Genomic DNA, 18,723 nt, shown 5'->3' with positions numbered 1-18,723 from the left:
TATGGACTAAAAAAAAAAAAAAAATATTAGTATTAGGCCTTTTATTGGCCCATATTAATAATAGTCTTTGTTATTGAGTTCTATACACATATTAAAAAAAAAAATCTATGGACTGTAAACCAAATAAAAAGGTTGTGAACCAAAATTGTGCTGAAATCCATATACATATGAAACATACTAATCCAGTTAAAAAAAAAAAAAAAAAAATGAAACATACTCATCCAAATTGCATTTTATTGTTATTATATACATAAACTACACAAATGATATGTGTCGATTGAGATATTTTATAAAAAAAAGAATCACGAATGATTTGGTCGTGCTTTTTGTCTCTATCGTAATAACAACATTCTATCCTTGTTTTCTTCTGAATTTTCCAAGCCGTATCAGTATGCAGTTGCTCACACGCTAAGCTTATGTTTACGTCCATCAACCAAAGTTGCAAATGTCCATACTCCAAACATTCTTTGTTTAAATTATTTTGACTTATTTTCGTACCAACCAATATTACTTTTATTTTATTTGTTTATTTACATGACTTCAATCTTGTATATTCTTAGAGATGTTTTATTGATCGACTAGTCAGCAATTATATCCATCCGATAAAGCAAACTGAGTTTGAAAGACAAAGTATATTATTTTTTCTTTATTAATCATAATATAGAAAAATGACTATTTAATAAGGTAGATTTTATTTTCAAAAAAAAAATAAGGTAGTTTTAGTGATTCAGTGATGTATTGTGTATTTTCAGAGAATATCACATAATCTTTAATGGATTGGGACTCAAAAGGATGGAATGCGTGCAGCTTCTAATGTAGCACCAACTTGCCTTTCCGGTAAGCCAAATATGCACATGACAAATTCAGCCAATATGATGAGGTTTGTAATCTAATATGATTGAAGTTTTATTCATAATTTTTTTATTCTGAATAAAGAACTGATTTTTGTTTTAAATAAAAAGAAATCAAAGTTACTATAAATATAAATATATGACAGGAATTTCAAGCTAATCAAATATATTTTTAAATATACATTTTGTTCTCTCTTTAAATGAAAGATGAATTCAGCTATTTCTTTATAAATATTTATAATTTATATATATTAAAATATATTTTAGATTTTATAATTAGAATAAAATTACAAAATAATTTAATAATTATATTATGTGAAATATTAATAGACAATATGATACAACATTTTATAATGTATTATTTTTTGTATCAAGATGTTATTTCTTATTTTTTTAATGTCATTAATCAGTCATTGCAATTCTATAAATACTATGAAGGTGACAAAAATGTCAACATAAACATAAATAAATAATTGTAATTAATTAAAATTTAGTGCTTTAAACTATGAATATGATTATAAATATGAGAGTTACAAAATATTTGATATAATATGTAAGTTAATAAAAATTGTGAGAAAATTCATAATATCTTTATTCTGAATAAAGAATAAAGAACTGGTTTAAATTAAAAAAATTGAAGATACAATGAAAATAAATATATGACAGGAACTTCAAGTTAATCAAATTATATTTTTAAATATACATTTAGTTATCTCTTTAAACGAAAGATGAATTCAGCTATTTTTATATAAATATTTATAATGTCTATATATTAAAATATACTTATAATTAGAATTTAGAATGAAATTACAAAATAATTTAATAATCATATTATGTGAAATATTGTTGGACAATATGATACAACATTTTATAATGTATTATTATTAGCTATGTACCATGCATGTACAAATATGGTATGCATTTATGCAATGCAATACATGTGATCAATAATATATGTGCTTATTTCATGTAATTTCATTATTTACATGGTTTGGTCTGTTATATCACTATACACACTTGAAAATTAATTTGTTTTTGTAAGACTCTAATTAGAGGGGAGACAATAAGAATATTACAATAAGACATGTAATAACATTAATATCATGCAGATAAAAGACGGTCCAATGCACGTGACAATGTCTATGACAGAGCAAATAGCAAAGTCAACATGCTAACAATAATATATAACAAACCCAACGAATTTTTTAACTTTTAACTTGGAGATATAATATATATTTTTAGAATGAGACAAAAAAAAAGAGAAGGTGTTTTTAACTTGTATGTCTCAGTTCCTTCCCCAAATTACCAACCTCAAACTAGTAAAGTAAGACTCTACAACACAAAAAGAATAGCGAGATTACAACTATTCATAAAACAATACATATATTTGCAACTTCAGCATTGTAAAAATTCATGAACGAATTTGGTTATATACAGCATTAAATTTTATATTTTAGAAAAAGAAAAAATAAACTTTAACAATTTTATTTTACTGTATAATTTATTCATAGATGGATGATGTATTCGTTTATCATCTCTTTTGTCCCTTCTTATGATTGGCCCCACTGTAAAACTTCGGTCGAATTCTATTGGCGATATTAAGATGACATGCACGGCACCGCACCATCCAATGGTATTTTCGTCGTTCTACTACTCTGTAATCATTTATTACAGCATTGCCATCTGATGTGCACGAATGAAATAAGTATGTATACTTTATAGTTTTAGACAGGTCCACGTCTTAAAGATCGGATGGATCTTAATCTCAACTCCTATATTTTTTATTTCTCTTCAAATATGCTTTCTATTTCTTGTTAGATTTTTTTTTTAAACAAAATTGTGAAGGTAGGTTTATGAAAATTAATTCAAAGAGCTAATTGAAAGCAAAGTATGATGCGTACGAGTACGTATGAAAAGTGCCATCGTATACCAACTTTTAACGCCAATCCCTTGTTCCTTTGTAGTAGTATATATTTTTCTTTTGTTTCGTACGCGACTTTTCTACGTTTCTACGTTAATTTTCTGCCTAGGTTTCATAAAACTCAACGATACAAATGGGAGAAAAGGTGAAATCCAATACTCTATTACTATTTTTATTTTTAGTCTATATGGGTATTTGTGCACCCTTGAAAACTTTGTTTTTTTAAATAATTTCCTGACCTAAGCGTTATCTAACAAAAAAGACTTTTTAATTGTTAGTTTTTTTTCTCAATTATTTTTTTCAAAGTGTATATTGTCTATAGTTCTAATATAATAAATAATAATCGATTTTTGGTTAAAAATAAAAATGTAGTTTGAGTTTTTTTTAACGTATTATCACCATTCACCAACTCAAAATTTTGAAGAAACTTATTTATCGTTTTCATGGAAAGATTACCGCGAGAATGATATGTGTCAGTGTTTTGCAAGTGTGAAACTGCCTATGCATGAAAGTGTCTTTATCAGGCAGGGAATTAGACAATGAATTGAGCTCATTTAACACAAGGTTTGGAATTATTTTTTTGCTAAACTAAATTACACAAAGCTTGAAAATTGAAATGAAATCCTAACAAATAAATATATGGATTATCGATTTTGTGGATCTAAAAAGAATTATTCAAAAGTTTGGAATCATCCGCTTTAATTTCGAATACGTTGCATACTAGATACACATACACCTATGTCAGGACATCTAATTAAATCCTTCTTCGTCTATTTTTTTCGTGTGAATCTTGTAAAAAAAATGAATATGATATATGAGACAAAATAAAATAAAATTTGTAAGTCCATGTGGTTAAAGTTTGACCTAACTTTATTTAACTACGTTGATTATTTTGGTTCTGGCGCACGTGCGGCAACTCATAGTGGGGCTGGGTGGGTCTGTACTCGTAAGTCGTAACTACAATAATACCCCTACAAATGGTCAACATTTGCTATTTACAATTTCTTTACTACTTCTAGGGAAGACGAGAACATAATATTTTTCTACGTTAAAACTGAATTATTACATTTTAAAAGAATTTTTCGCCTTAATTTATCATTTTATAGTTCCAGTGCAATTTTTTTTTTTGTAAACTTAAAAAAAAATACTACTCCGAAGCAATTTAAATATTCTCAGCAGTGAATGCTTAGCTAACTTTACCCTTTTTTTCTTAAAAACCTGACTGCATTCAATGATATATAGATTAACAACAAGAACAAAATAATGTAATTATCAGTGCCGAAAACACAAACATGTGCAACATTAGACTTGTGTTGAACATAACGAAGCACTTTAATTCCATCTCCAGTGGGCATGTGACCCTTTAATCATCTTACTACAAAGTACGTATTCGGGAATAACATATATATATATATATATATAAAGTTGATAACATATTTCTGTTATGTCAAATACAAATCTATGCTTAAAAGCCTTTAAAAAAATAAATACCATGTTATTGTAATAAAAAGCTTTCGTTAATAAAAGAAATTTGTGGGGGCTGACTTTTTCAGTAACTGTGTAACGATTTCGAATCAATTTTTGAGATTTTTAGAGATGAAATTTGAAAATGACTTATCTCCAGACGAAGACAGCAGTTAGAGGGTAATTAAGTCAAGACAAAATTAAATTATGAAATAATTCAGGGATAAAACTGTAATCACAAACGTGGTTGCTTATAATTTAAAACCCAAATTTAATAATTATGAGATCCAACGGCGGTAAATCACACTCTCTTGTAATCTCAACGGTTATGGTTTGTGGCGTATTCACTGATATAAAACATCGTCCTCCTCAGTAGTAAAGCCTTCCCTTTTCTTTTTTTTTTCATTTTCTTCTTTCTTCTTTCAGATCTTTTATCTCTCTTCGTTTTATAAAATCTACGGGACAGCTTTAGGGCAGAATAAATCGGAGATCAGATCATATAATCGGGTTTTTTTCTGGGTTTTCTCAGAAACCCTAGAGCCCGAGAGTTACTTCCTACTCACTCTATCGATCATGGAGTCAAACGATCAAGATAGTGATATATGAAGCTAGAGCGAAACGAAAAAATCAGAGAGAAAGAGAGCTAGCTAGAGAGCTTTTTTGGAATAGAGAAAGATTTGTAGTTTAATTGAGGTAAAGTCTGTTTATTTCCTTTTTTGTTCTATGATTTGATTTAGTTAAAAAATCTGATTGATAAAGATTGATATTGATAGATTTTTCTTTTCATTTTATTTTGATGATTTATATTTTGCTTTATTTTCTGGAATCTGTTCTTTTCTTATACGTACCATTTACATACACATAAACCTTTCCCTTTGAAAAAAGAAAATTTTTATCGACTTGTAAATAGATCTGATAACTTTTCTCTTGGCCATCTTGATCCTGCAGGTTTGTAATGTTTATGATCAGTTTATTTATTTTTCTCCTTTCCATTTCACTATTCTATTACTTGTACGGATTTTTATTTTTGTTGCACGAATCACGATAACATTTATTTACAATCTCTCAACTTCATAGGGGTCTCATCTAATGACTTACACGAAGCTTCCTCGATGCATTTATTTTCACGATCCCTATTTCATTATTTTCAAGAAAATTTTCGTATTTAATTAAAGAAACTGAATAGTATTTTTTTTCTTTTTTTCTTTTATATTCTTCTCAGGCTCTCAAGTCTCTCAAGATAAACAAAACAAGAAAATGGCGTCTTCAAGCTCTCCTTGCGCAGCTTGTAAATTCTTGAGAAGAAAATGCACTCAAGAATGCGTATTCGCTCCATATTTCCCACCAGACCAACCTCAAAAATTCGCATTCGTTCACAAAGTCTTTGGAGCAAGTAACGTCGCTAAGCTTCTCAACGAGCTCGCCTCTAACCAAAGAGAAGACGCCGTAAACTCTCTATTCTACGAAGCCGAAGCTCGACTACGCGATCCTGTTTACGGTTGCGTCGGTTTGATCTCAATCCTTCAACACCGTCTTAAACAGCTTCAACACGATCTTGAAAACGCCAAGAAAGAGCTCGCTACGTACGTTGGTCCTCAAGCTATGCTCCCTATTCTCCAACCGCCGCCTCAACCGCATTTCATGTCTCTACCGCTGCAACCTCCTCAACGACCATCTTCTTCTTCGGCGTCTGTTTTGACTCAGCATCATCATAACTTGTTGCCGATGATGGCTATTCCAACTGGACAATTGTACCAGCAGCAGCAGCAGCAACAGATCTTTGAGGCTCAGCAGTTAGCAGCGGTTGCGAGGGAGCAACAGAATGAGATGTTTAGAGCTTATGGAGGAGGAGGAGGAAGTAGTAGTCCACACCATCAAAACCAATCTCAAGTTGAGATTTTGAGGTTTAATAATGGTTTTGACTCTATACCGACCGGTTCAGTTACTGTTACTGGGTTTAATCAATTAAGCTCCGGTGATACAGCCGTAACCGGAATGTCTCTTGGAGGTAACTTTGTTGATGATGATAGTCCTTCGACGAATAATAATTACCATACGGATCAGCAGTTACATCATCATCATCATCAACAGCAGCAACATCATGAGGCTCAACTATTCATACCTACACAATCTTCTCAGCCGCTACCGCTTCAAACGCAGGAGACGCAAACGCAGACGCAACCAAATTCAGAGAGCGAGGAGGGTAGAAGGAGTGTCATTGGTTAATCTCGCTCGCTAACTGAGGAATAATAAAAAAGAGGGATATTAAAAAAGAAAGATACGGCCTTTGACCTTCTCGCTGCTCGATAAACTCTACAAAATTTTCCTAAGGTACGTGGCAAAAAGACTCGATTTTCATTTTCAATAATTAGGGTTTTGTTACATGGATATGGATGATGGAGTTCTTTGCATTTTCTCTGCATTTTGAATGTTCTTTATTTATGGTATAGCACAGTTACAGTGGAACAGAGGAGGTTTTGCTCTTTACATTTAACATTTAATGAAAAAGCCTTGTCATGTCTTCAATAACTCTCCTATACTCTCATAGCCATATAGCCCATATTTTTAAACAACTTCCTTTTTGTTGGATTCTCTGAACAATAATGTATTAACTAACCTAGTTATTTTTATAAAAAAAAGGGTTTAAAAGAAAGAAAAATCATGGTGGGTCATATCACTTCACCAATTCTTGATTTAGACTTGTGTGATATGTAGTAATCTGTTCTACTCTACCTAATGGAGATGAAAGAGAGAAAATTTGTGTATCTTAAGATTTGCTTACACCTTTCTGTCTGGAAATCTTTTAAGTGTTGTCCCATAAGATACACTTTTATTCATGCATGTATTAGCGTCAATCACATCGATCAAGTTCTTTTAATTAATTCTAATAAATATTGTTTCTTTAGTCTCTCTTGGATCATTACTTTAGTTTTTTTTTTACTTATTTCCTCGACTTTTCTTGCAGTTGGAAACTCTGACTTTGCGCAAGGCATTATGGACGCAATCGAGTTTTTCTTTCTTTCAAACCTTGTCGCACTTCCAACAGCGAAAAAGACACTCACCACGTAAAAGTCACAAACGACTCACAAAAAAAGTCAGCGTTATTTGGTTGATTTTGAGTATCATACAGGCAGTTTTGCTGAAGAGTATAAAAAGTATATATAAAACCAAAAGGCTCGTACGTATCAGGCTGAACAAAAGATCTCCAACTCCATTTCCCGTCCGCTTCTTTAGCATGGACACAAATACTTACTACTTTACGTTTTTTTCTTTTTCTTTCTTGTATCTTCTTCTTATTAATTTTTTTTTGACATTTCTTTCGGTTTAAGGAAAAAAAATGAGAAATTAGTGTTTCTGGTTGCAAATCTATTTGTAAATTAGATGTCAAGAGGATGGTTACTTGGCCTAGTGGTTTATCATATCGATGTCATCCGAAGGATTATATAAAAACTATGGAATAATCTATATAAAAACTATGGAATAATCCATCTTTGTTTAATCCTTGTTTACAATATAATTGTTATTTCTGAAAATTTAAATGTCGTTAAGTTTGGTTTTCTTTTTTTCAAAAATGATATTTTGAAGTTTGACATGTTTATTGAAAATTGTTACACTTACATACTGATTTGTTTTTGGACAACCCACTTATTTAAACTATGAGTCTCGATCGTGTTATATTTACTCAAAAAATAAACAAAAGGAGTACAGTTTATAAAACACCCCTATAATAATTACAAAAAGGCTACTACATTTTTAAAAAGAGAGTGTGCTATACTTGTTTATAAACAAACGCATATAATAATGATCAAGTAGGTAAATGAAGCTAAAGAAGTAGTTAAGTGTGAATGCTTGGCAATTAAGAATCTGTTGGTTCATTTATTAACAGTCTTTGACCATTCACAAATTTATAACTATTTGGCTCTCTCTTCCATATCCTCACCGTTTTATAAAACCCTGCCTTAAGGACCCCCAACATAACATGATGTGTCTAACAATCTCACGCACACTTGAATAAAAACGGCCGCCGATAAACAGATAATAATACCATTTAATTTCACAGAATCAATACCAATCTAAGTATAAAACTTTTAATCAATTTGTCAATGTCATGATCATATCAATCAGTAGCTATATCAATCAATGTGAGTGTGGTTTAGATATTTTACCTGAATGATCCATGAGAAACATGGAAACTAAATGTTCATGTTCATGTGCATGTGCATGTGCATATAATAGTATAGTAATCTCACCAGTAGGATGCTTAGTATAGCAATAAAGAGAAGGTGATGAAATTGATGAGCATCGGTCATTAAATTAAGCACTGACCCATTAATTGCGCACTTACCCATAAACCCCATTCACTCCACATATTAGTATTGACTTAAAAAATAAAATAAAATGATACTACTACAGTACATACATCTCTCTATCTCTAAACACACTAGTCACTAGTAGTGTACCTTTTTTTGGTATTATAACCAATGTCTCGTGTCGCAATAAATCCCATAAAAAGATTTCTAACTAGGTCAATCCAACAACCAATTGAATACAACAGTCCTTAGTGGATTATATAATTTAAGTGTGTCTAGACGTTACATATATATGGACCGACAAAATCAATAAGCCAAAGTTTGACTAAATACAATCATGCAAAATATGATAAAAATGCTGTTCATCCATTGTGCAAATGGGCTGGCGTTGGTCTGTAACTAAAAAGGCCTTTTTATTTAACAGAATTAGTGACAAGCCCATTAATAAAATAAAAAAACGTTTAAAACTTGCCACGTCAATGTCAGTGTCATCCTCAACAGTAGTCAAAAACTCGTCTTGTCTCAAGCTCCGTTTACGTTATTGCAACGAGTGTCTGCGCTTGACGCCGTCAAGTAACGGCATCATACTACCGAATATTCTTTGATCACATGGCACGTGACTCTCAAGCTTCTGTTTCCTTCTGAACTAAGTTTTTCTTTTTCCTCCAAACTATTTTTACTTTATTTTATAGAATAATATGTTTATAATATATACATTTTTATCACAACTATTTATATGTTTGATAAAATTTCTTTAACTGGAAAAAAGGAAAAAAAAAAAGAAGAAGAAAGAAATCGAAACAGATATAGAGAGAAAAAAAGTTTGTTTTTTAGGAGACAAGGACGAGTGAAGTCGCACTTTCTTCTTTTTCACTTTAGTTTTATTTTTATTTTTGGGGTGATAGTTTCTTACGAAGCAACATCAAGCATCAAAACGCGGCGGCTGTTGTCGTATCAAAGCAACAGAACGGTGTCGTTTTTGGTATTTATCCTTATCTCTTGGGGAAACCAATTATTATTATTTTTTTCTTCTTGGGTGGGTTTGCTCTTTCTTCTTCTTCTTCTCTCTTTCCTCATTCGTTGTTCCCTTTTCTTGAAAGATATATTTCCATTTCTCGAATCTTCTTCTTCCTAGATTCCAGCGACTTAACATATTCGAATTCCCTTTTTATTTGATTTTTTTGATCAGAGAGAGAGAGAGAGAAATAATGGATCGAGCTCCGGTGACCACCACCACAGCAGCAGGACCTATTGATATGCCGATTATGCACGATAGTGATCGTTATGACTTCGTTAAGGATATTGGCTCTGGTAACTTCGGTGTTGCTCGCCTTATGAGAGACAAACTCACTAAGGAGCTTGTTGCTGTTAAGTACATCGAGCGAGGAGACAAGGTTTCTTTTTTCTTCTTATTAAAAAATCTCATATTTTTTTTGTTTTCTTTCGTTTTTCTACATTNATTTGGAAGTTTGGTTTTATATTTATAGTGTGTTTGTCTTTTTCTTTTAAGTTTTTTCACTTTCCAGGTGGTATACTTGAAAGTTTGCGTTTTTAATTGATGTGGATGATTGGTTTTGCTTTTAATGTTGTGATTTGAAAGATGTTGAGCTTCCTAATTCTCTCAACATTTGAATTGAATGGTGATTTTTTAAGTTTTTGAGGGAGGTTTCAGTGTTGTGCTTTTGTAGATTAGGACAGTTGTGAATCACTTGTGGCTGAGTTACCTTTGAAATGTGGGAGTTGCAGATTGATGAAAATGTTCAAAGGGAGATCATTAACCACAGATCATTAAGGCATCCTAATATTGTCAGATTTAAAGAGGTATAATTATTGTCTTTTTTGCAATTAGTTAAGCCAGTGATGATCTGTTACACTCTGTTTACATTCTTGTGTACACTTGAGGGTAGGTCATTTTGACGCCGACTCATCTGGCTATCATAATGGAATATGCTTCTGGAGGCGAGCTTTACGAGCGGATTTGTGATGCAGGACGGTTTAGTGAGGATGAGGTTTGCTTTGCTTTTCAGCTCAATTCTATTATCTGAGTTTCACGTTTGATTCTTGATTTTTTCTTCTTGTACAGGCTCGCTTCTTCTTTCAGCAGCTTATATCTGGAGTCAGTTATTGTCATGAGATGGTATGTGTAGAGTAATTGTTTTATGGATCGTTAGGGACTTGTAATCTTCTTATTTCGCCACCTGTTAAATACTCTGCTTCTTTCATGTGTTTGTGAAGCAAATTTGCCATCGGGACCTGAAGCTGGAGAATACATTGTTGGATGGGAGTCCTGCCCCTCGCTTAAAAATTTGTGATTTTGGATATTCTAAGGTATTACTTAGTCCTTTTGGTACCAGCAACTGTACATCTTTTGGTTCCTCTATTCTCACACTAATTTCCCCTGTTTTTGTGCTGTATCACAACTTTGCTTATCTCCATATACTTTGTTCAATGTCTGTTTTTTTACTTCCCTTACGCTTTTGTTTTTGTCAGTCATCTGTTCTTCATTCACAACCAAAGTCAACTGTCGGTACTCCTGCATACATCGCTCCAGAGGTACTGCTTCGTCAGGAATATGATGGCAAGGTAAAGGAGGCTTTAAAGAATTTCATATGTGGTCTTCTTTTTTCCCATGGGTGAATAACTAAGGATCGAGTGTTACAAAAATACCAGATTGCAGATGTATGGTCATGCGGTGTAACCTTATACGTCATGTTGGTTGGAGCTTATCCATTCGAAGATCCAGAAGAGCCAAGAGACTATCGGAAAACAATACAGGTAACCTCTTATAAAACGTTGTTTCTTTGTTTATCTTATTCTCACTTCATTGATTCTGAAACGCAGAGAATCCTTAGCGTTAAATACTCAATCCCTGACGACATACGGATTTCACCTGAATGCTGTCATCTAATCTCAAGAATCTTCGTGGCTGATCCCGCTACTGTAAGTCACTCTTCTCTTTCATCTCTAATCCTCAGCTCATCGGAGAAATGATAGTTTTGACGGTTGTTGTTATTACAGAGGATTAGCATTCCAGAGATCAAGACTCATGATTGGTTTTTGAAGAACCTCCCAGCTGATCTAATGGACGAGAGCAACACTGGAAGCCAGTTTCAGGAGCCTGAACAGCCAATGCAGAGCCTTGACACAATCATGCAAATCATCTCTGAAGCTACAATTCCCGCTGTTCGAAACCGTTACCTTGACGAGTTCATGACTGACAACCTTGATCTTGACGATGACATGGACGACTTTGATTCTGAATCTGAAATCGACATTGACAGTAGCGGAGAGATAGTTTACGCTCTCTAATTTAAAAAGCTTTTTAAATGACCAAAACACTTCTTTATATGTTCTGCTGATCTTCTGGTTTCAATTTCTACCATTTTTGTATTGTCTCTGTTTGTTTCTTGTTTTTTTTTCTCACATACTACATAATGGAAAATATCATATCTGTGTATATATATTATATATAATATTCTCCAATGTTACAAAAACCTCACACACACAAAAAGCAAATTAACATTTAGAACAGTTGAAGCAAGTTGAGGTTATGTTCTGTTTCTTCCGCTGTTATTGTTAGATTCTTCATTTTTCGTTTCAATCGTTTCCACAAGAACGCAGTCTCTTCGTCGCATTTCACTTCCAGGTTCTCTAGATGCTTCACTGAATCCGGTAACTCGCATCGGTAACAATCTTTCATCGAAATCGTTTCAAGTTTCTGCAGATTTCCAATTTCTAGAGGCAATTTTTTCAGTTGGAAGCCACCAGACACATCAAGAAACCGCAAATTACTGAGTTTGTCGATCGTTTCAGGCAGCTCAATGAGACTAGTACAATCACTCAGTCTCAACACTTCAAGGTTCCTCAAGTCGCATATAGCTTCTAGGACTCTGCAAAGCATGTTACAGTTTGTGACGCTAAGCTTCTTCAATGAAACAACTTGATAGATCCAATAAGGCAAGTCAACAAGATTGTAGCAGTAATCAATTTCGATTTCCTGTAAACTCTGTAAAGTTTCAGAAACATCAACTTCTGTCTCGTTGTCAGTCTCAACAACGTGACACAACCATAAAGACAGCTTCTCAAGACTCATAAGTTGCAAATAGGGAATGTCAAGCAGATTGATTGAAACTTTTTCGAATCTAATCCGTTTCAGGTTTGGTAATGAGCTGAGACACGACAAATTGGTTACGTTTGCAGGATCAAGACCATGATTAATGATAATCACAACTTTCAGTTTCTCCATTGTAGCAATGAAGTTTGGTAATGCATAGTTAGATGAAGAGATATTAAGAACTAAAGCCTCAGCATTTGGACAATACATTTCACCCCAACCTGATGAAAATGAATCATCTGTAAACACCAAAAAAGAAAAGAGAATCAATCAGATACAGTTGTAAAAAATGTGGTTAAAGAATGTGTGAAACAGAGCAAAGAAGTAACTATATTACCGGTAGAGATAGATAAAAGAGATGCATTAATAAAGATAGGATGTTCTGGATTCAAACACCAGTTTGGGAATTTGTTTTCTTGTATCTCCAAGTTTAGTCTTTTCCTCTCGAAGATTGGTTCTGTCTGGCATTGATTTATAGCAAATTCTCTAAGGAAGTTGTCTTGTTTGACCATGAGTTCATTGTAGAAGCCATTATCACAATCATTCCTCCTGTAAATGCAAAAAAACAAAGGAAAGATTTGAAAAAGGCCATAAATCTATTCAAAAAGAATGAAATATACCAATTTTTCTTTAGGTTTTAGGTTTAAGAATATTACAAATATATAGCGAGATCAAGAATTGGTGGATGAACAGAAAGTAACATACCCTAGAGGAAGAAGTTGAAGGAGATTGTGAGAGGCGAGCTCTTGGAGGTAATTCATACAAAGACTACTCTCGTTGCCGTATAATTCAGACCATAAGTCAATTATTGTGGAAGCTATTATCCTTTGGACTTCAAGAAACGAGGCCATGTCCAACAAACACTCTCTAAGATTGTGAGGCAAGGCATCAAAGCTTTGGATCGAAATCAAATCCATAACGAACGGAGAGGAGTTTTATAAATTTAAGATCAAAAGCCGAAAACAAAGAAATTTACTCTCTTGAATGACTCTTTCTTTTATTATAAAAACGTGACTCTTCCACATAATGATGGATTTATAAAGGAAAAGTACACGCGAGAGTTTTAATGGAAATTTAACAAATCAAACCCAAAATTGAAGTTTAAGTTGAAAAGGATTAAAAATTGTGACTTGTCAAATACGGGAAGCCATAAACGTGGTCGGTAAAAGATGTCAAACGTGCTCACATTGTTTGAATTAAAATGTGACAAGAAAAATAATAAAAGATCTCTTTAAAAATCTTACTATATTAATTGATAAGTACAAATATAAAACAAACATTAAATATTAGATTAATAAAAATTTTGAAATAATTATTAGTTTTTGAAATATTAAATTATAATGAAGAATGTTGAAATAAATTTTTTGAAATATTAAATTATAACGAATAATGTTGAGTATTACTATTATAATTTGTCAAGAATTTTGATGTTACTCTTTTCAGATTTATTCAATTTAGATAAGGATGAAGGATTTAGTACTTACTCTTTTCAGAATTATTCAATTTAGATAAGGATCAAGGATTTAGTACTTTTGAAATGGTTCAGAAGATTGACGTACACAAAAACGTTTGGCATGGCACTTTCTCAGTAGTAACACAATTTAATTGCTAGCTTGAAATTTCAAATTCTATCTTACATCTAATTGGAAATCTCTTTATTTTATATATACATTTTTTTATAACACACACATTAATCAGTTAGTAAAATACACACAATAATCACTTATATCACACATTAAAACATTTGAAATAAGTTCAGGTTTTGCTCTGTTTCCTCCTCCTCTTGAACTCTCAAATTTCTCATTTTTCGCTTCAACCTCTCCCACAAGAATCCTGTTTCTTCATCGCATTTGACCACCAGATTCTCTAGGTTCCTCACTGAATCCGGTAACTTGCATCCCGGACACTTCCTCATCGATATCTTTTTAAGCTTCTGCAGTTTGCCAATCTCTTGAGGCAACTTTCTCAATCCTAAGCAATGAGAAATATCAAGAAACCGCAAGTTGCTGAGTCTCTCAGTCGCTTCAGGCAGCTCAGAGAGATTAATACAAGAACGCAGCCTCAACATTTCCAGTTTACTCAAGTTGCCTATAGCTTCTGGAAGTGTAGAGAGCTTATTACAGTTTGTGATGCTAAGGGTCTTCAATGAAACAACTTCAGAGACCCAATACGGCAACTCATTTAGATCATAGCAGTAGTCTATTTCAATCTCTTGTAGACTCGGTAGAGCTTTAGAGAGATCTATTTTTTCTGTCTCATAGAAAACATCACCAAAACTACACATAACCAAAGATAGCTTCTTGAGACTGCCGAGTTGCAACTGGGGAATGTCTAGCAAAGTTACTGAAACTTTCTCCAATCTAATCCGTTTCAAGTTTGGCAATGAGCTTAGACATGAAAAATTTGTCAATCTTGCTGGATAAAAACCGTGGTTTGTGATTGTCAGAACTTTTAGCTTCTTAATTCCAGTAATGAAGCTTGGTAATGCATAGTCTAATGAAGATAGATTAAGAATTAAGGCCTCAACATTGGGGAAATCCAATTCCACCCACCTTGATGAGAACAAATCATCTGTAAAAATAATAAAAAACGAGAGTCGAGCATAGTTATAAGAATGTCATATTTCTAGAAACAGCATGATGAGTATGAGTATGATGCTAGGTCCCTATGCACATAGTTATAAGAATGTCACACATCTCCAGATGAGTATGATGTTAGGTCCCTATGCACAAACTTTTAGAAAAAGAGGACTTGAAAGAATTACCAGTAAAGATGGACAAAAGTCTAGCATTAATAGGTTGACATAGATTCACACACCAGTCCGGATAGTTGTCCTCTAGTATCTCCAAATTTAGTTTTTTTCTTTCCAGGATTGGTTCCAGTTCGCTTTGGTAAATAGCCAACTCCCTCAGAATATCATGTTGAGTGACTAACAACTCACTGTAGAAGCTGTCTTCGTGCTCATTTGTCCTGGTAAGTTAACAAATAAGTTCATCAAAATGGTAGGGGGCAAGAAGGTGCAATGAGATGAACGTTGAAAAAGAAATAAGATTACCCGAGAGGAACAATTTTAAGCAGATTCTGGGAAGCAAGGTCATTAAGGTACTTCATGTACACGTTGGTACTGCTGCTGCTACCTCTACCAAATAATTCCACCCATATGTCAAGTATAAGCGAAGCCCATATCTTTTGGTCCTCAAGAAATGAACCCACGACCAAGAAACACTCTTTAAGATGGGGTTCCAGGGCATTGAAGCTAGGCTGAAGACGTTGTAGCACAGTAGGATGAGGGTTACTAAGAATTGTTTTCCCTTCAGACCAGCTTTCCACTTGCCCTTTCCATAAATATAGAGCTTTTCCTCTTAGTGAAATGCCGACTACTTCGATTACGAGAGGGAATCCATTGCAACGTTTCAATACCTACAAAGATGAATATAGTGTTAATCAGAGCTTAAAACTTGAAGGTCGATTCTACATTATAAAGAAAAAGAAACATAGAGATGAAACTAATACCTTTTGGAGAAGATCTTCATACTCATCATCTACAGATATGTGCTGAGGCGGCGATGCCCACTGAACNTAGGCTGAAGACGTTGTAGCACAGTAGGATGAGGGTTACTAAGAATTGTTTTCCCTTCAGACCAGCTTTCCACTTGGCCTTTCCATAAATATAGGGCTTTTCCTCTAAGTGAAATGCCGACTACTTCAATAACAAGAGGGAATCCACTGCAACGTTTCAATACCTACAAAGATGAATATAGTGTTTCCACAAGGATGACAATCAAAGCTTAAAACTTTAAGGTCGAGTCTACATTATAAAGAAAAAGAAACATAGAGATGATACTAATACCTTTTGGAGAAGATCTTCATACTCATCATCTAAAGATGTGTGATGAGGCGGAGATGCCCACTGAATGAGAAGGGACCTAGCATCTTCATCTTTCAAGGGTTGCAAATGATAAGTGGACCATAAACTCGAAAAGTCAGACCGAGAAGTCACCAAAGTCTTATAACCCGGTAAGTCAATTTGAAATTTCCGAAGAAAGAACTCTGATCCTTGCCACACATCATCCAACACCAACAATACAGGACCATGTTCAGTGAGTTCCTCCAGCAGCTCTCTTAAGCCAGTTTCTGCTTGAGAATCATCATCAAATGTAATAGCTCCGTAACCGTTGTCTTGGAGTAAATTTTGTACTATGGCTCTGAAATTAAGAGTACTCGACATAACGCAAAAGAAGATTTTCTTGAATACTCCTGCCAATGCAAATTTTATGAGAATACAATTCATGTGTAAAGATAGAAACTTTCAAGACTTAAATAAGGATGTAGAATAATATACGTTTGATATCTTGATCATCACAGAGCTGAGTAACGAGCGTGGTCTTCCCGCACCCAGGAGGACCATAGACCACAAGATTAACAACGGAATCGTCAAGGAGCCTCTTCTTTAAATCCATCAATGGCCAATCCAATCCAACAAGATTCATATTAAGCTTAGGAACCGAACAAAGCTTGGTAAAAACGGGAGAGGGAGAAGAAACAACACTCAAAAGGTCGAGCTTCTCATTGATGATTTGGAAATAACTGTTGATGCCTTCCATGGAAGGCATAGACTTCAACTGGTTCCTAAGAAGAAGAAGCTGTAGCTGAACCTGACAGAACTTGAGCATCTTCCTATTGATTTCCTCAACTTCTTTCGTATACTTAGATCTTTTGCGTAGATTCCAATCCTTGACAAGTGAACACTCCTTTACCACTACAAGAGCTTTAACGATTGTTACCTTAAGATCTTCTAGTTCCACACCATCTTGCATCGATTCGATCTGTTTGATCACCGGAAGCAATGACTCCATCGTTGATGCGAGCTCCTTAGATACAGATTTGAAAGCTATCACCTTTTTCGCCTCTGAGATCAAAAGTTTCAGACCTTCGGAGACCAAAGCTCCCGCAACAGAGCCTAATCCCAAACTAAGCCAATCGTTCATTCTTTTTGCTTTCTCTTCAGATTCCTCAAGTTCCTCGCAAACCCAGAATGAAAAAATATATATATAACTCACTGACTCTGCCGACAGAACCTGAAGATCCAACACGTTAAGGAAGACGAAGAATCAGATGCTTGCTTTTATCGTACTTGCAAAGCAATGCCGTCGTCGTTGTTGACTTCACTTCACAGTGTACCTGAAAATTGCAAGAAAAAAAGAGAGTCCAGGCCCATATAAATATATTTTTCCATTATCGGCCCATTTAGATAAATCTTAATAGTATTTTATACGGGCCAAAAATACATGGTTGAAAAGCCCATACTCTATTTTCGACCCCAAAAAAAACCTTACAAAATACAAACACGATTCTTTTTATTTATTTTTTTCCGGTTGACCCATACAATTTTCAATGGCTCGTAATTTTGATATCAGAGCAATAAAATAGGATGAAAAGAGGAGACATAGCATGTGAGTGTCCATTATTGTGAGAAGTTTCACATGTTCGAATTGGGTCAGCCCATGTTGACTCTTGTATATTACTCGTTTAGTCTAAATAGTGATCATTAAGGAGTGAAGAAGAACACATAATCAAAGATTAGTGGTTAGTAACTTAATATTTTAGCTAAAACAAAAAATGATGCTTAATCAACAACTCCTCACATGCTTCATCTTTTGTCGTAATATAAAATCCTCCCGGATACATCATTATGTCGCTTAATATATGTATGTATTCGTTTTCTTCTAATATAATCGTTTTTGGTTCACTCGTTTCTCATGTATTGTGTGAGCTGCATGCATGGATCTCTGATATGATCGGTGGTGAGTTCATACTAGCTTATGTAATTAAGTAATATAATATAAATTATTTAGTTGGTGGACCATATTTCACCGACTAAATTTCCCAAGGAGGAGTGATTTTTTGTCAACTTTTTAAACTTTGGAAATTCATCCAAACCAAATAAAATAAAATTATCTTATAAATCAGATTTGTAATAAATTGGCAAAAGCGGCACAGCTTTCAATAGCTAAGCTTAAAGCCGATGTCCATCACAGTTGGACAGATGCTCTTTTCCCAAAA

The 18,723-nt window shown here is 33.7% G+C and overlaps 4 protein-coding genes across 6 annotated transcripts; 2 read left to right on the top strand and 2 right to left on the bottom strand.

The window, feature by feature from the left end:
• LOC104727342 (LOB domain-containing protein 36-like) lies at positions 4,633-7,421 on the top strand. Its single transcript, XM_010446417.2, has 3 exons — positions 4,633-4,929; positions 5,459-6,567; positions 7,202-7,421. Exon 2 carries the CDS (start codon positions 5,494-5,496, stop codon positions 6,460-6,462), a length of 969 nt encoding a protein of 322 aa, XP_010444719.1. The 5' UTR covers positions 4,633-4,929; positions 5,459-5,493; the 3' UTR covers positions 6,463-6,567; positions 7,202-7,421.
• On the top strand, positions 9,569-12,009 carry LOC104727340 (serine/threonine-protein kinase SRK2I). 2 transcript variants are annotated; one of them, XM_010446414.2, is made up of 9 exons: positions 9,569-9,940; positions 10,293-10,367; positions 10,454-10,555; positions 10,630-10,683; positions 10,782-10,874; positions 11,037-11,129; positions 11,217-11,321; positions 11,388-11,486; positions 11,565-12,009. In XM_010446414.2, exons 1-9 carry the CDS (start codon positions 9,755-9,757, stop codon positions 11,853-11,855), a joined length of 1,098 nt encoding a protein of 365 aa, XP_010444716.1. In that variant the 5' UTR covers positions 9,569-9,754; the 3' UTR covers positions 11,856-12,009. The 2 variants fall into 2 exon arrangements, with proteins under 2 accessions (XP_010444716.1, XP_010444717.1); XM_010446415.1 differs by having other exon boundaries at positions 9,851-9,940; positions 10,235-10,367.
• On the bottom strand, positions 11,994-13,635 carry LOC104727341 (probable disease resistance protein At5g66890). Its single transcript, XM_010446416.1, has 3 exons — positions 13,366-13,635; positions 12,998-13,209; positions 11,994-12,899 (listed from the first exon to the last, which is right to left on the bottom strand). The coding sequence occupies exons 1-3, from the start codon at positions 13,575-13,577 to the stop codon at positions 12,070-12,072; spliced, it is 1,254 nt and encodes a 417-aa protein (XP_010444718.1). The 5' UTR covers positions 13,578-13,635; the 3' UTR covers positions 11,994-12,069.
• Positions 14,280-17,818, bottom strand: LOC104727339 (probable disease resistance protein At5g66910). Of its 2 annotated transcripts, XM_010446412.2 has the most exons (6): positions 17,003-17,818; positions 16,577-16,917; positions 16,174-16,239; positions 15,716-16,080; positions 15,425-15,630; positions 14,280-15,231 (listed from the first exon to the last, which is right to left on the bottom strand). In XM_010446412.2, exons 1-6 carry the CDS (start codon positions 17,646-17,648, stop codon positions 14,396-14,398), a joined length of 2,460 nt encoding a protein of 819 aa, XP_010444714.1. In that variant the 5' UTR covers positions 17,649-17,818; the 3' UTR covers positions 14,280-14,395. The 2 variants fall into 2 exon arrangements, with proteins under 2 accessions (XP_010444714.1, XP_010444715.1); XM_010446413.2 differs by lacking the exon at positions 16,174-16,239 and having other exon boundaries at positions 16,511-16,917.

Source organism: Camelina sativa, chromosome 11 (assembly GCF_000633955.1).
Source record: "Camelina sativa cultivar DH55 chromosome 11, Cs, whole genome shotgun sequence".
In the NCBI taxonomy this organism is placed as follows: domain Eukaryota; kingdom Viridiplantae; phylum Streptophyta; class Magnoliopsida; order Brassicales; family Brassicaceae; genus Camelina; species Camelina sativa.
This window is presented reverse-complemented; position numbering and strand designations above follow the sequence as displayed.

Excerpts from the sequence above, each read along its gene's own strand:
- LOC104727342 (XM_010446417.2), top strand. The coding sequence starts at position 5,494 with ATGGCGTCTTCAAGCTCTCCTTGCGCAGCTTGTAAATTCTTGAGAAGA.
- LOC104727340 (XM_010446414.2), top strand. The coding sequence starts at position 9,755 with ATGGATCGAGCTCCGGTGACCACCACCACAGCAGCAGGACCTATTGAT. Across the intron at positions 10,368-10,453 it reads ATATTGTCAGATTTAAAGAG|GTCATTTTGACGCCGACTCA; the intron begins GTATAATTATTG and ends ACTTGAGGGTAG. Across the intron at positions 10,556-10,629 it reads GACGGTTTAGTGAGGATGAG|GCTCGCTTCTTCTTTCAGCA; the intron begins GTTTGCTTTGCT and ends CTTCTTGTACAG.
- LOC104727341 (XM_010446416.1), bottom strand. The coding sequence starts at position 13,577 with ATGGATTTGATTTCGATCCAAAGCTTTGATGCCTTGCCTCACAATCTT. Across the intron at positions 13,210-13,365 it reads CTTCAACTTCTTCCTCTAGG|GAGGAATGATTGTGATAATG; the intron begins GTATGTTACTTT and ends TTGCATTTACAG. Across the intron at positions 12,900-12,997 it reads TCTTTTATCTATCTCTACCG|ATGATTCATTTTCATCAGGT; the intron begins GTAATATAGTTA and ends TGGTGTTTACAG.
- LOC104727339 (XM_010446413.2), bottom strand. The coding sequence starts at position 17,648 with ATGAACGATTGGCTTAGTTTGGGATTAGGCTCTGTTGCGGGAGCTTTG. Across the intron at positions 16,918-17,002 it reads TGATGATCAAGATATCAAAC|GAGTATTCAAGAAAATCTTC; the intron begins GTATATTATTCT and ends TTGCATTGGCAG. Across the intron at positions 15,232-15,424 it reads ACTTTTGTCCATCTTTACTG|ATGATTTGTTCTCATCAAGG; the intron begins GTAATTCTTTCA and ends TTATTTTTACAG.